Below are 13,076 nucleotides of genomic sequence, written 5' to 3' on the forward strand. Positions count from 1 at the left end.
CAATTCCTGCCCTGGAAAACAGGCATCTCCTCTGACCACCTCCCAAAGAAGCCTATCCGGAAGCCTCAGGCACCCGCTCCTGGAAGGCTGTACTCTTCACCTTCCCAACAAAGGGCATGTCCACCCAGTCCTGCTGAGCACACTCCTGTGCCCCCTGTGCCCTGAACTGTCCTTTGCCCAGGCTGGGATGACATCTCAAGAGCCTTCCGCCTGCTGCAGACTTGGCTCAGCCCAAAGCACTGCATGAAATTGGGGTGTGGCATCTGCCTCAAGGAGCATTTCTACAACCTCTGTTGCCTCTACCACAAATGAAAACTCCACCTCTGAACGATGAGTTAGAACTGCATGATTGTAAGGAAGAAAAGGGGGGTGGGCATTGTGGCTCGCACCTGTAATCCCAGCACTTTGGGAGCCTGAGGCAGGCAGATCACTGAAGGCCAGGAGTTCGAGGCCAGCTTGGCCAACATGGTGAAACCCCATCTCTACTAAAAATACAAAAATTAACCGCGCACAGTTGGTCACCCTATATTGCCAACACTCTGGGAGGCCAAGGCAGGCACCTGAGGTCAGTACACTAAGACCAGCCTGGCCAACATGGTGAAACCCTGTCTCTACTAAAAAATGCAAGTTGGCTGGGCACGGTAGCTCACACCTGTAATCCCAGAACTTTGGAAGATCAAGGCAGGCGGATCACAAGGTCAAGAGATGGAGACCATCCTGGCCAACATGGTGAAACTTCACCTCTACTAGAAATACAAAAATTAGCCAGGTGTGGTGGCACGCGCCTGTAGTCCCAGCTACCTGGGAGGCTGAGGCAGGAGAATCGCTTGAACCTGCAAGGTTAAGGTTGCAATGAGCTGAGATCATACCACTGCACTCCAGCCTGGGCAACAGAGCAAGCCTTTGTCAAAAAAAAAAAAAAAGCAAAAGTTAGCTGGGCATGGTGGCACACATCTATAATCTCAGCTATTTGGGAGGCTGAGGCAGAAAGGTCACCTGAGCCTGGGAAGTCGAGGCTGCAGTGAACCGAGATCGTGCCACTGTACTCCAGCCTGGGCAACCGGAGTGAGACCCTGTTTCAAAAACAAAACAAGCCAAGTGCATGCACTCATGCATGCCTGTAATCCCAGCTACTCAGAAGGCTGAGGCAGAAGAATTACTTGAACCCAGGAGGCCGAGGTTGTAGTGAGCCAAGATCTCACCACTGTCCTCCAGCCTGGGCGACACAGCAAAACTCCCTCTCAAAAACAGAAAAAGAAAACCACAATTTGGGTAGGTAGATATCTGGTTCCCTGAACTGTCTGGGTATGGATGACCCTCCCATTGGGCTGGGACGGGACACTGATCTCGCATAGCACATGCCCACCCATTTGCCACCTGCCAGGGTCTCCTTCCCAATCCAGCCCAGGGCAGGCAGGGGGCGCTCACTTGATGTAGTAGTCGGCAGATTCCAGGTAGGGCGCAGGCTCCTTGGCCAGACCACATCATCACGGCGGGCTGATTCTGGTCTCTGTGCACCAGTTCTTCCATCACCCACATGTAGTGATGCATAGACACGTTGCTGAAGAGCTGCCAGGGGTCGAGGAGGGAAGGGACAGAGGGTCACGATGTGGCCTGCAGGCTGGCCAGGTGGAGCAGCTGTGTGGTGGGGACTCATAGCAGCACCACGCCCACAGCAGGACATTCATCAATGACCACAATCCCATACCGGTCACGCATCTGCAGCATCTCCTCTGTGCAGGGATAGTGGCTGGTGCAGAAGGCGTTGGCACCAAGCCAGCGAAGCAGGTTGAAGTCCTTCACCAGCAGCAGACAGTCGAAGTCCTTCCCTCGGATCCAGGGGACAGCAGAGCCCAGTGACCCGTCCCTGTCGAAGCTGCACTTCCTCCAACAACCAGGACCCTGGAGAGCCACCCTATGAGCCCCCTCTCCAGTCCAACCACTGGCTCCACTGTGGGGTGGTTTGGAGCCATTTGCCTCATCACCCTGAGCTGCCACAGGGAAGCTCATTTGCCTCATTGCCCTGAACTGCGGGACACAAGGAAGGCAAAAGTGGAAGGTGACCAGAGGCAGCCCCCACGAGGACCCAGGAGCCCCAGTGCATGTCTACATCCTCATGCTTGCTGACTCCGTGGAAATAGAAAAGTTTCCCATTTATGAGGAACTGGCTCTCGGTGACAGCCACAGCGTGGATCCCCTACAGGGAGTGTGTGGGAGTCAGAAAAAGGACCCAGTGACGTGTGTGCAGTCAGCCACACCTATGACACCAAAGCGCCAGGTGCGACCACCCCGACAGCCTGAGCCCCATCTGGCCTGGCCTGCCCTGCAGCAGGAAGACCCCCAGTGCACCCCAGCAGCCGCCTCTGGGCCTGCAAGCAGAGAAGCAGCAATCAGAGGCTCTGCCCTTTCCTGGCTGACCCTGGGACCTGCCCTTCAAAATCGGTCCTTCTCCTTGACCAGACGAGGTGGCTCATGCCTGGAATCCCCATGCTTTGGGAGGCTAAGGCAGGAGGCTCACTTGAGTCCAGTTCAAGACCAGCCTGGGCAACAGAGTGAGACCCCAACTCTACAAAAAACATTTTGTTTTGAGACAGTCTCACTCTGTCGCCCAGGATGAAGCGCACTGGCGTGATCTCAACTCACCACAGCCTCTGCCTCCCAGGTTCAAGCAATTCTCCTGCCTCAGCCTCCCGAGTAGCTGGGATTACAGATGCCCAGCAAATTTTCATATTTCAGTAGAGATGGTGCTTCACCATGTTGGCCAGGCTGGTCTCAAACTCCTGGCCTCAAGTGATCTGTCCACCTCAGCCTCCCAAAGGGCTGGGATTATTTGCCTGGACTATAATAAAATTGTTTTAATTAGCCAGGCATGGTAGCATGTGCCTACAGTCCCAGCTACTCAGGAGGCCAAGGTAGGAGGATTGCTGCTGCCTGGGAGCTCAAGGGTGCAGTGAGCTGTGATCAGGCCAGTGCACTATAACCTGGGTGACAGACACCATCTCAAAAAAGGAAAAAAACATCTGGGCCTCCCGCCAAAGGTGGGAAACATCAGAGAGCTCAGAGGACCGCGCCTGCCCGTTCACCTGTCCCAGGCTCCTGCTGAAGCCAGGGCTGCCAGAGGGGGCAAAAGACCTCCCTTAAGCAATCCCGAACCACCATTACCTCCCACGAGTACAGGTAGGCGGGGTGTTCATGCATCCAGTCCGTTCACAGGAGGCTGGCAAGTGGCACCTTCAGCTGGCCCTGGGTCCTGGCCCATTGGCCACAGCTTTGTTTTCTGCATCCAAAAGATGCACTTCCAACTTGAACTGGTTACTGCACTTGATGGAGATCTGGTAATTCACCAGCCCTACAGGAGGCAAGAGAGACCAGGGCTTAGGGAGGGACACAGCCTGGGTCACACAAATGGGAATGCCCCACAGCAGCCACTCCCAGGCAGCCATTTGCTTCTGTTGCTTTTTTTTTCTTTTTTCTTTTTCTGAGACACAGTCTCACTCTGTCACCCAGGCTGGACTGTAGTGCCGTGATCTTGGCTCACTGCAACCTCCATCTCTGGAGTTCAGTTGATTTTCCTGCCTCAGCCTCCTGAGTACCTGGGATTATAAACATGCACAACCACACCTGCTGAATTTTTGTATTTTTGGTAGAGATGGGGTTTCGCCATGTTGGCCAGGCTGGTCTCGAACTCCTGATCTCAGGTGATCCACCTGCCTCAGCCTCCCAAGGTGCTGGGATTGCAGGCATAAGCCACTGCTCCCAGCGTGTTTTTCTGAATTTAAAAAAAAAACATTTTTTGGGGCCAGGTACCGTAGCTCATGCCTGTAATCCCAGCACTTTGGGAGGTCAGGAGTTCAAGACCAGCCTGGTCAACATGGCGAAACCCCATCTCTACTAAAAATACAAAAATTAGCCAGGCATGGTGGAACACGTCTGTAATCCCAGCTACTTGGGAGGCTGAGGCAGGAGAACTGTTCGAACCTGAGAGGCAGAGGTTGCAGTGAGCCAAGACTGTGCCACTGCACCACTCCATCCTGGGTCACAGCACAAGACTCTGTCTCAAAAAACAAAACAAAACAAAAAAAAACATGCTTTTGGCCAGGCACAGTGGTCACACCTGTAATCCCAACACACCAACACAGGGAGGCTGAAGTGGGAGGATGGCTTGAGCCCAGCAGTTCAAGACCAGCCTGGGTAACATAGGGAAACCACATCTTCCCTAAAAATAAAAATAATTAGCTGGGCATGGTGGTGCTTGCCTGTAGTCCCAGCAACCCCAGGTACTTGGGAGGCTGAAGAGGGAGGATTGCTTGAGCCAGGAGTTTGGAGCTGCAACAGGCTATGATCTTGAGGCAGAGTAGGTAGTCAAGGAAGTGACCGTGTCCTTCGGAAGTGCCAACCACGGCACTGAGACGTGTGATGTGTGAACAAGCATGTACAGCTACAACCCATGTGCAGCCAGAAGACGACCCAGAATGTAATTAGAGTAACACCTCTCCCAGCCCCTTAGGAATTCATCATGGAAGACTCCCAAAAAGGGAGTTTCCCCACTGATAATCAGCGCTCTCTCATCCTTACCAGCAGCCTGCCCTGAATTCTCTCTCAGGGTGAAGCGCGTATTTTTTACTTCACTGTGTTTTTTGAGATGGGATCTCACTCTGTCACCCAAGCTGTCTCAGCTTCCCAAGCACCTGGGATTACATACTTGAGTGTTGCAATCTCAGCTCACTGCAACCTCCACCTCCTGGGTTCAAGCAATTCTCCCATCTCAACCTCCCTAGTACTGGGATTACAAGCACATGCCACCACACCCACCTAATGTTGTCCAGGCTGGTTTGAACTCCTGAGCTCAAGTGATCCACCCGCCTCGGCCTCAGAAAGTGCTGGGATTACAGGTATAAGCCACTGTGCCCGGGCTATTCTGCACTTCACTTGCAAAATATTTTTCCCCTTACAATAAATTGCTCTATGCTGCATCACCTTTGCTGTGTGATTCTTATTTAAATTCTTTATTTATTTAAATTATTTATTCTTTTTGAAACAGGATCTCACTATGTCGCCCAGGCTGGTCTCGAACTTTTGAGCTCAAGCGATCCGCTCACCATGGCCTCCCAAAGTGCTGGGATGACAGGCATTAGCCACCACACTCAGCCTAAATTCTTTGAAACTTACAACTGCAGCCCCAAAACAGCTGTCAATCATTGCACCACTACCATCCAGCCTGGGCGACAGTCTGAGGCTTCATCTCACAAAAGGAAAAAGATATGTTTAAAAAAAAAAAATTAAATTTTTTTTTTTTCTTAAAGACAGGGTATCCCAGTCATGCACGGTGGCTCACACCTGTAATCCTTGCACTTTGGGAGGCCAAGGCAGCTGAGTAATCGGAGGTCAGGAGTTCAAGACCAACCAGGCCTACATGGTGAAACCCTGTCTCTACTTAAAAAAAATACAAAAATTAGCTGGATGAGGTGGAAGGTACCTGTAATCCCAGCTACTCGGGAGGCTGAGGCAGGAGAATCACTTGAACTTGGGAGGCAGAGGTTGCAGTGAACCCAAGAGTGCACCAGTGTCCTCCATTCTGGGCTCCTACAGAGTGAGACTCCAGCTCAAAAACAAATACAAATAAAAAAGACAAGGTCTCCCTCTGTTGCCCAGACCAGAGTGCAGTGACGCGGTCACAGCTCACTGCACCCTTGACCTCCCACGCTCAACTGATTCTCCTGCCTCAGTAGCTGGGACTACCGGCACACATCACCATGCCTGGCGAATTTTTTAATTTTGGGGGGTGATGGTCTCGCTATGTTGCCCAGGCTGGTCTTGAACTCTTGGCCTGAAGTGATCCTCCTACCAAGTCCTCCTTACAAAGAGCTGGCATGACAGGCGTGAGCCACCGCACCCGGCACTCCAAAGCTGCCTGTTCCTTGAGCACGATATGTAGCAACGGGAGCTAGAGTGAGAGCAGCACCGTGGGGAAGGGACAGGGCTGCCACCCTGAGCTATGTGACGTTAGGCCAGACCCCTCTTCTCCAAGCGAGATCAACAACATGAGTGATCTCGGGAGCCCGTGCCCGCTCAGACAGCCTGGATTTTAGCTTCGTAGGTGGATGGGAACCAGTGAAGGTTTAGAGATGCTGGGAGAACCTTTTTCCTGGGAGAGCTTTCCAAATAGGGAACAAACAGAGCCACCCTGAGCCCCGCTGAGGGAGGATGCTACCAGAAGCTCTCACCTCTGTCTCACTCCACACTGGTGGTGACGGTGATGTCATCGATATAGGTAGGTGGTGTCATGTACAGAAGCACAGACCGCTGCAGTCCCGCGTAGTTGAAGAAGTCAAAGTCTGTGTTCTGGACAAAGTAACCCGTGGGATACCTAGGGTGGGAGGACTGTGGTTCACTGGGCCCTTGCCATGGGTCTTTTGCCCTCAGCTCACTTGCCTCCCCAGATCCAGGGCCTCCTCTCTGTGAAGGCCTATTTTTAAATAATACTTAATTTTCTTTCATTTTGCTAATAATTTGGAGCACAATTATACAATGATGTTAACTTTTTTGGGGGGTGGGACGGGGTCTTACTCTGTCTCCCAGGCTGGAGTGCAATGGCTTAATCATGCTTCCCTGCTGCCTCAAATTCCTGGGCTCAAGTGATCCTCCCACCTCAGCCTCCCAAACAGCTGGGACTACAGCCACACACCACCATGCCCAGCTCATTTTTCTATTTTTGTGGAGACAGGGTCTTGCTATGTTGCCCAGGGGGGTGTCAAATTCCTGAGCTCAAGCAATCTGCCCGCCTTGGCTTTCCAAAGTGCTGGGATTACAGGCATAAACCACCGTCCCTGGCCTAATAATGTAGAATATTACTTAATGTTTCATAATATGATTTTAAAAGTTTGTATTTCAAATGTATTTAAATATGTAGATAGATCGTTTGAAAAACATTTGAATTCCTAACAGATTATAAAATACTAGTTGTGCCCAGGAGGCGGAGGTTGCAATGAAGAGATCACACTACTGCACTCCAGCCGGGGTGACAGAGCAAGACTCCAACTCCAATGGTGGCTCACGCCTATAATCACAACACTTTGGGAAGCTGAGGCAGGCGGATCACCTGAGGTTGGGAGTTCAAGACCAGCCTGACCAACATGGAGAAACCGTGTCTCTCCTAAAAATACAAAATTAGCCGGACGTGGTGGGGCATGCTTGTTGTAATCTCAGCTACTCGGGAGGCTGACGCAGAAGAATCACTTGAAACCAGGAGGCGGAGGTTGCAGTGAGCCGAGATCTCGCCATTGCACTCCAGCCTGGGCAACAAGGGCAAAACCCCATCTCAAAAAAAAAAATTTTTTTTAATGAAAAATTGGACCAGGCTGGAGCACAGTGGCACAGTCACACCTCACTGCAGCGTCAAACTCCTGGGCTCAAGCAATTCTCTCTCCTCAGCCTCCCTAGCAGCTGGGACTGTAAGTGCATACCACCATGCCTGACTAACTAAAAGAAAAAAAAAATCTGGAGAGATGTAGTCTCGCTATGTTGCCCAGGCTAGTCTCACACTCCGGACCTCAAGATCTTCTCATCTTAGCCTCCCAAAGTGCTAGGATGTGAGCCACCATCCCCGGTCCCAATAAACCAATACTGATACATTATTATTAACTAAGGTTCATCTTGATTCAGATTCTTTTACTATTTACCCTAATGTCCTTTTCCTGTCCCAAGATCTCATGCAGGAGATCATACTATGTTTAGTTCTTAAGTCTCCTCAGGATTGCTGGAGTGCAGTGACTCCATCTCGGCTCACTGCAACCTGTGACCACTGAGTTCAAGCTATTCTCCTTCCTCAGCCTCCCCAGTTGCTGCAGTTACAGGCACCTGCCACCATGCCCAGCAATGCAGTGGGGCGATCTTGGCTCACTGCAACCTCCCCCTCCCGGGTTCAAACGATTCTCCTGCCTCAGTCTCCCAAGTAGCTGGGATTACAGGTGTGTGCTGCCACTCATTGTCCTTTTTTTTTTTTTTTTTTTTTTTGGAGACAGAGTTTGAGATGGGGCTTCACCACGTTGGCCAGGCTGGACTGGAACTCCTGGCCTCAGGTCATCCACCCACCTCAGCCTCCCAAAGTGCTGGGATTACAGGTGTGAGAAACTGTGCCCAGGCTATTCTGCACTTCACTTGCAAAATACTTTTCCCGTTACAATAAATTGCTCTATGCTGCATCACCTTTGCTGTGTGATTCTTATTTAAATTCTTTATTTATTTAAATTATTTATTCTTTTTGAAACAGGGTCTCACTATGTTGCCCAGGCTGGTCTCAAACCTTTGAGCTCAAGCAATCTGCCCACCGTGGCCTCCCAAAGTACTGGGATGACAGGCATTAGCCACCACACCCAGCCTAAATTCTTTGAAACTTACAACTGCGGCCCCAAAACAGCTGTCAATCATTGCACCACTGCCATCCAGCCTGGGTGACAGTCTAAAGCCTCATCTCACAAAAGGAAAAAGATATATTAAAAACAAATAAATAAATAAATAAATTTTTTCCCCTAAAAACAGGGTATCCCAGTCAGCCATGGTAGCTCACACCTGTAATCCTTGCACTTTGCGAGGCCGAGGCAGGTGAGTCACCTGAGGTCAAGAGTTCAAGACCAACCAGGCCTACATGGTGAAACCCCGTCTCTACTAAAAAAAAAAAAAAACCACAAAAATTAGGTGGACACAGTGGAAGGTGCCTGTAATCCCTGCTACTTGGGAGGCTGAGGGAGAGAATCACTTGAACTTGGGAGGCGGAGGTGGCAGTGAACCCAAGAGTGTACCAGTGCCCTCCAGTCTGGGCTCCTACAGAGTGAGACTCCAGCTCAAAAACAAATACAAAAGACAGGGTCTCCCTCTGTTGCCCAGACCAGAGTGCAGTGACGCGGTCACAGCTCACTGCACCCTTGACCTCCCACGCTCAACTGATTCTCCTGCCTCAGTAGCTGGGACTACCGGCACACATCACCATGCCTGGCGAATTTTTTAATTTTGGGGGGTGATGGTCTCGCTATGTTGCCCAGGCTGGTCTTGAACTCTTGGCCTGAAGTGATCCTCCTACCAAGTCCTCCTTACAAAGAGCTGGCATGACAGGCGTGAGCCACCGCACCCGGCACTCCAAAGCTGCCTGTTCCTTGAGCACGATATGTAGCAACGGGAGCTAGAGTGAGAGCAGCACCGTGGGGAAGGGACAGGACTGCCACCCTGAGCTATGTGACGTTAGGCCAGACCCCTCTTCTCCAAGCAAGATCAACCACATGAGTGATCTCGAGAGCCCGTGCCCGCTCAGACAGCCTGGATTTTAGCTTCGTAGGTGGATGGGAACCAGTGAAGGTTTAGAGATGCTGGGAGAACCTTTTTCCTGGGAGAGCTTTCCAAATTGGGAACAAACAGAGCCACCCTGAGCCCCGCTGAGGGAGGATCCTACCAGAAGCCGTCACCACTGTGTCACTCCACGCCAGTGGTGATGGTGATGTCATCGATGCAGGTAATTGGTGTCATGTACAGAAGCACAGACTGCTGCAGTCCTGCATAGTTGAAGAAGTCAAAGTCTGTGTTCTGGACAAAGTAACCCTTGGGATACCTAGGGCGAGAGGACTGTGGTTCGCTGGGCCCTTGCCATGGGTCTTTTGCCCTCAGGTCACTTGCCTCCCCAGATCAGGGCCTCCTCTCTGCGAAGGCCACCCTGTCCCTAGCAGGAAGACCACAGGGTGGGGCGGGAAGGTGGGTGCGTGTAGTGGAGGCAGGATGGTACCCACTTGGACGTGTCGGTCAGGTATGGATGGTCCCTGGTGGCAGGGTGGGGGGGTGAGCGTGCTGTTGATGGTGACAGTGACGCAGAGGCGGGAGGGCAGGTGCCCCACCGGGAACAGGCTGCTGATGTCAGCCTCGAAGGGGAGGTAGCCCCTTTCATGGTCTAGCGTGTGGACACCATTCACCCACTGCAGACATAGGAGATATGGGGAGAGGGTGGCAGGTCGGGGCATGAGGAGGGGCTCTGCTATCGGGCACACCCTCACATAACCCGCAGCATGGGGCTCAGGGGCTTGCCAGCCAGACGGGAAGAATGACATCCCAGTGGGGTAGATCAGGCCACCTATCCCCCTACACAGGGCACAGCCCCCAGGGCAGGGTAAGGCCCCCCACCGTCCCAACCCAGGAGACAGGCTGTGGGTGGAATCTGAGGGTCCCGTGCTGTTCAGCAGCTGTGCCCACCCACCCGCCCTGCCTGCTCCTGGCCACACTGACCACAATGGCATAGAAGTGGGCACTGCCAATCCTCAGCACCACTCTTGTGTGCAGGTCCTGGATCCATCGCTTCAGCAGGGTCACCTCCCGTTCATACCACACCCAGCTGACAAAATGCCCAGTCCTGGCTGATGTCGAGAACCGGTATGTCCAAGGTGGGGCCAGACTGCAAAGAGAAGGGCTGGGCTCAGCTCCTAGGCCTCCAAAGGGATCCGGGACCAGTGTGCTGTACAGCTGTGTCCCCAGGCCTAGCACAAGCCCTGAGACATGGCGGGGACTCCTGGCGGAAAAGACAGATAACTTGCTGATGACAGGTCAACTGCCAGGGCAGGTTGTACACCTGGCCAGTGGGGCCAGGAGATCCTTGTTGGAGCAGATGGGAGGACCCAGTATCTCCTGAGACAGGGGTGAACCCAGGGGCACATCCCAGCCCGAGGCAAGAAGGTTCAGACCTGTGACTAAGATGCAAATGACCCACTGCCTGTCACAGGGAGGAAGGCTGGTTAGGGGGATGGGGGAGCTTTGCTTAGGACACTGTGAGTGAGGAACACGCTGGCAGCCAGCCCTCTCCTCTCTTTCTCTAGTACTGAATACCACAAAGTCAGAAACAGAGGATGTAGGCTGGGCACGGTGGTTCACACCTGTAATCCCAGCCCTTTGGAAGGCAGAGGCAGGCGGATCACAAGGTCAGGAGTTCGAGACCAGCCTGGCCAATATGGTGAAACCCCATCTCTACTAAAAATACAAAAATTAACTGGGAGTGGTGGCGGGCGCCTGTAGTCCCAGCTACTCGGGAGGCTGAGGCAGGAGAATCACTTGAACCCAGGAGGCGGAGGCTGCAGTGAGCCAACATCGTGCCATCGCACTGCAGCCTGGGTGACACAGCGAGACTCTCTCTCAAAAAAAAAAGAAAAAGAAAAAGAGGATGTAGAACAGGCAAACGCGGCCCAGACCTCACCGGATCCCACTTCTCTGCTGACCACATCCAAGTCAGGAGGGCAACAGGGGTGGCGTCCTTGGCCTGATGTCACTGTCTGTCCTCTATCTGAACCCTGAAAACCAAGCTACCTTCCCCCCTCAGCAGAGCCGACCTCAGAATGTCTAAACTGTCCCCTCCTCCCGATCCCCGGGACCAGCTCTGTGCAGGGCCTGCCCCTCAGGCCTGACGAGTGTCTGGTGGCTCATGCCTGTAATGAGCGCTTTGGGAAGTCAACGTGGGAGGATGGCTTGAGGTCAGGAGTTCGAGATCCGCCTGCATAACGTACTGAGACCCTGTATCTTAAAAAACAAAACAAAACCAAAAAGTTGGTTTTTGTTTTGAGACAGAGTCTCAGTCTGTCGCACAGGCTGGAGTGCAGTGGCCTGATCTCGGCTCACTGCAACCTCCGCCTTCCTGGTTCAAGCAATTCTCCTGCCTCTGCCTCCCAAGTAGCTGGGATTACAGGTGCTCATCACCACGCCCGGCTAATTTTGTATTTTTAGTAGAGACGGGGTTTCACCACGTTGGCCGGGGTGGTCTTGAACTCCTGGCCTCAGGTGATCCGCCCGCCTCGGCCTCCCAAGGTGCTGGGATTACAGGCGTGAGCCACCAAGCCCGACCAAGTTTCTTTTCTTTGTTGTTGGTGTGTGTGTGTGTGTGTGTGTGTGTGTTTTTAATTAGGCATGGCCGTCCCAGCAAACTTGCAAGGCTGGGGCGGGAGAATCCCTTGAGCTCAGAAGTTAGGACTGCGCCACTCCGCTCGAACCTGGGCGGCAGGACCAAACCCAGTCTCAAAAACATCTCAAAAATTAAAAATAAATATTAGAAAGGACACTGCCCGGGCTGAGCCTTCGCCTCCGGAGGCGGCTGCACAGGAGCGCTTCCTCCTCCTCCTGCCTCCTCCGCCCTGGCCCTCCTGGGTCCCCCTAGTCCCCCCGGTTCCCCCTTCCTCCAACCCCGCGCCCCCAAGCCCGTTGACCTTTAACCTCCTCCGGGGCCCCAACTCCCGGGCACTCAAGTGAAGGAGGGTGCAGGGCGCCCAGGCTTACGCCATTCCCAACGCCGGGCTTCCGGGCGCCTCTCCCAACGGTCGCGGGTACCTCTGCTCCTGGAAGCCCGGGCGTCCGTTGTCGGAGAAGTCCGCTTGGAAGCTTCAGAGGCCCTGGAGCTCCTTGGGCTCCCGCGGCGCGCTCTCCCGGGTGTACAGCATCCGGCCCAGCAGCGCCTGCGCGCAGCCACACAACAGCGGCCCCAGAACCGACCAGGACACCGCCACCAGCCTGGTCATACTTCCCGCTCCCTGTCTTGTCAGCCAGTCTGAGGGGAATGAGAGCGGCGAGGGGGAAGCCCTGCGGGCCTGTAGCGTGACGCGCCTGCGGCGTGAGGCGCGTGAGGCCGTGGGCGCCATGTTTGTTGAGGGCGAGTGCCAGGCCTGGAGGGGCGGGGCGGCGCCAGGTGCTACCCAGTAGGACCTGTGCTTGAATCCAGCAATAGGCCTTTGGGGAAGCGGGACCCCCACCCTCAGCTCCAGCCAAGAAGAGCGTCGTCTGCTCCCCATCCCAGCAGAGGCTGGACGATCCAGGGCCGCAGGCCAGGACAGAACCCCTGAGATTGGTGGCACCACCGTTTGTTCAAGGGGCACCTCCACTTGCTTTCCCCAGCAGGAATTGGAGCAGGCCCCAGGGGAGCCTCTTCCATGACTGCTGGATGCAGCCTCTTGCAGGGATGCACCTCGTTGGGAGGCGGTAGTAGCCTTGACCCTGGACCTCTGGGACCCCGACCCTAACCAAGGGGACAGAAGCTCCTTCTTGGCTTTGAAGATACATGAAGATAC

The 13,076-nt window shown here is 53.6% G+C and overlaps 1 protein-coding gene and 1 long non-coding RNA gene across 9 annotated transcripts in view; both read right to left on the reverse strand.

The window, feature by feature from the left end:
* The window catches only part of LOC126929789 (uncharacterized), a 95,278-nt gene that overhangs the window by 49,766 nt on the left and 32,436 nt on the right, over nt 1-13,076 (reverse strand). The gene's annotated exons all lie outside the window — the stretch shown is intronic.
* LOC126929743 (putative inactive beta-glucuronidase protein GUSBP11) overlaps nt 1-13,076 on the reverse strand; it is a 60,471-nt gene that overhangs the window by 13,833 nt on the left and 33,562 nt on the right. The window contains exons 1-7 of one of the 7 annotated variants that reach the window (XR_007717257.1): nt 12,292-12,433; nt 10,235-10,429; nt 9,443-9,598; nt 6,225-6,367; nt 3,163-3,349; nt 1,709-1,902; nt 1,429-1,569 (exon numbers count right to left, since the gene is read on the reverse strand). Coding sequence is in view for 5 of the 7 variants with exons in the window: in XM_050746408.1 (XP_050602365.1) it covers nt 9,651-9,956; nt 10,264-10,429; nt 12,292-12,296 (477 nt within the window). In the remaining 2 variants the exon portion in view is untranslated. The other 6 variants (XR_007717256.1, XM_050746412.1, XM_050746410.1 and 3 more) reach the window with 6 other exon arrangements.

Source organism: Macaca thibetana, chromosome 10, assembly GCF_024542745.1.
Source record: "Macaca thibetana thibetana isolate TM-01 chromosome 10, ASM2454274v1, whole genome shotgun sequence".
Taxonomy (NCBI): Eukaryota; Metazoa; Chordata; class Mammalia; order Primates; family Cercopithecidae; genus Macaca; species Macaca thibetana.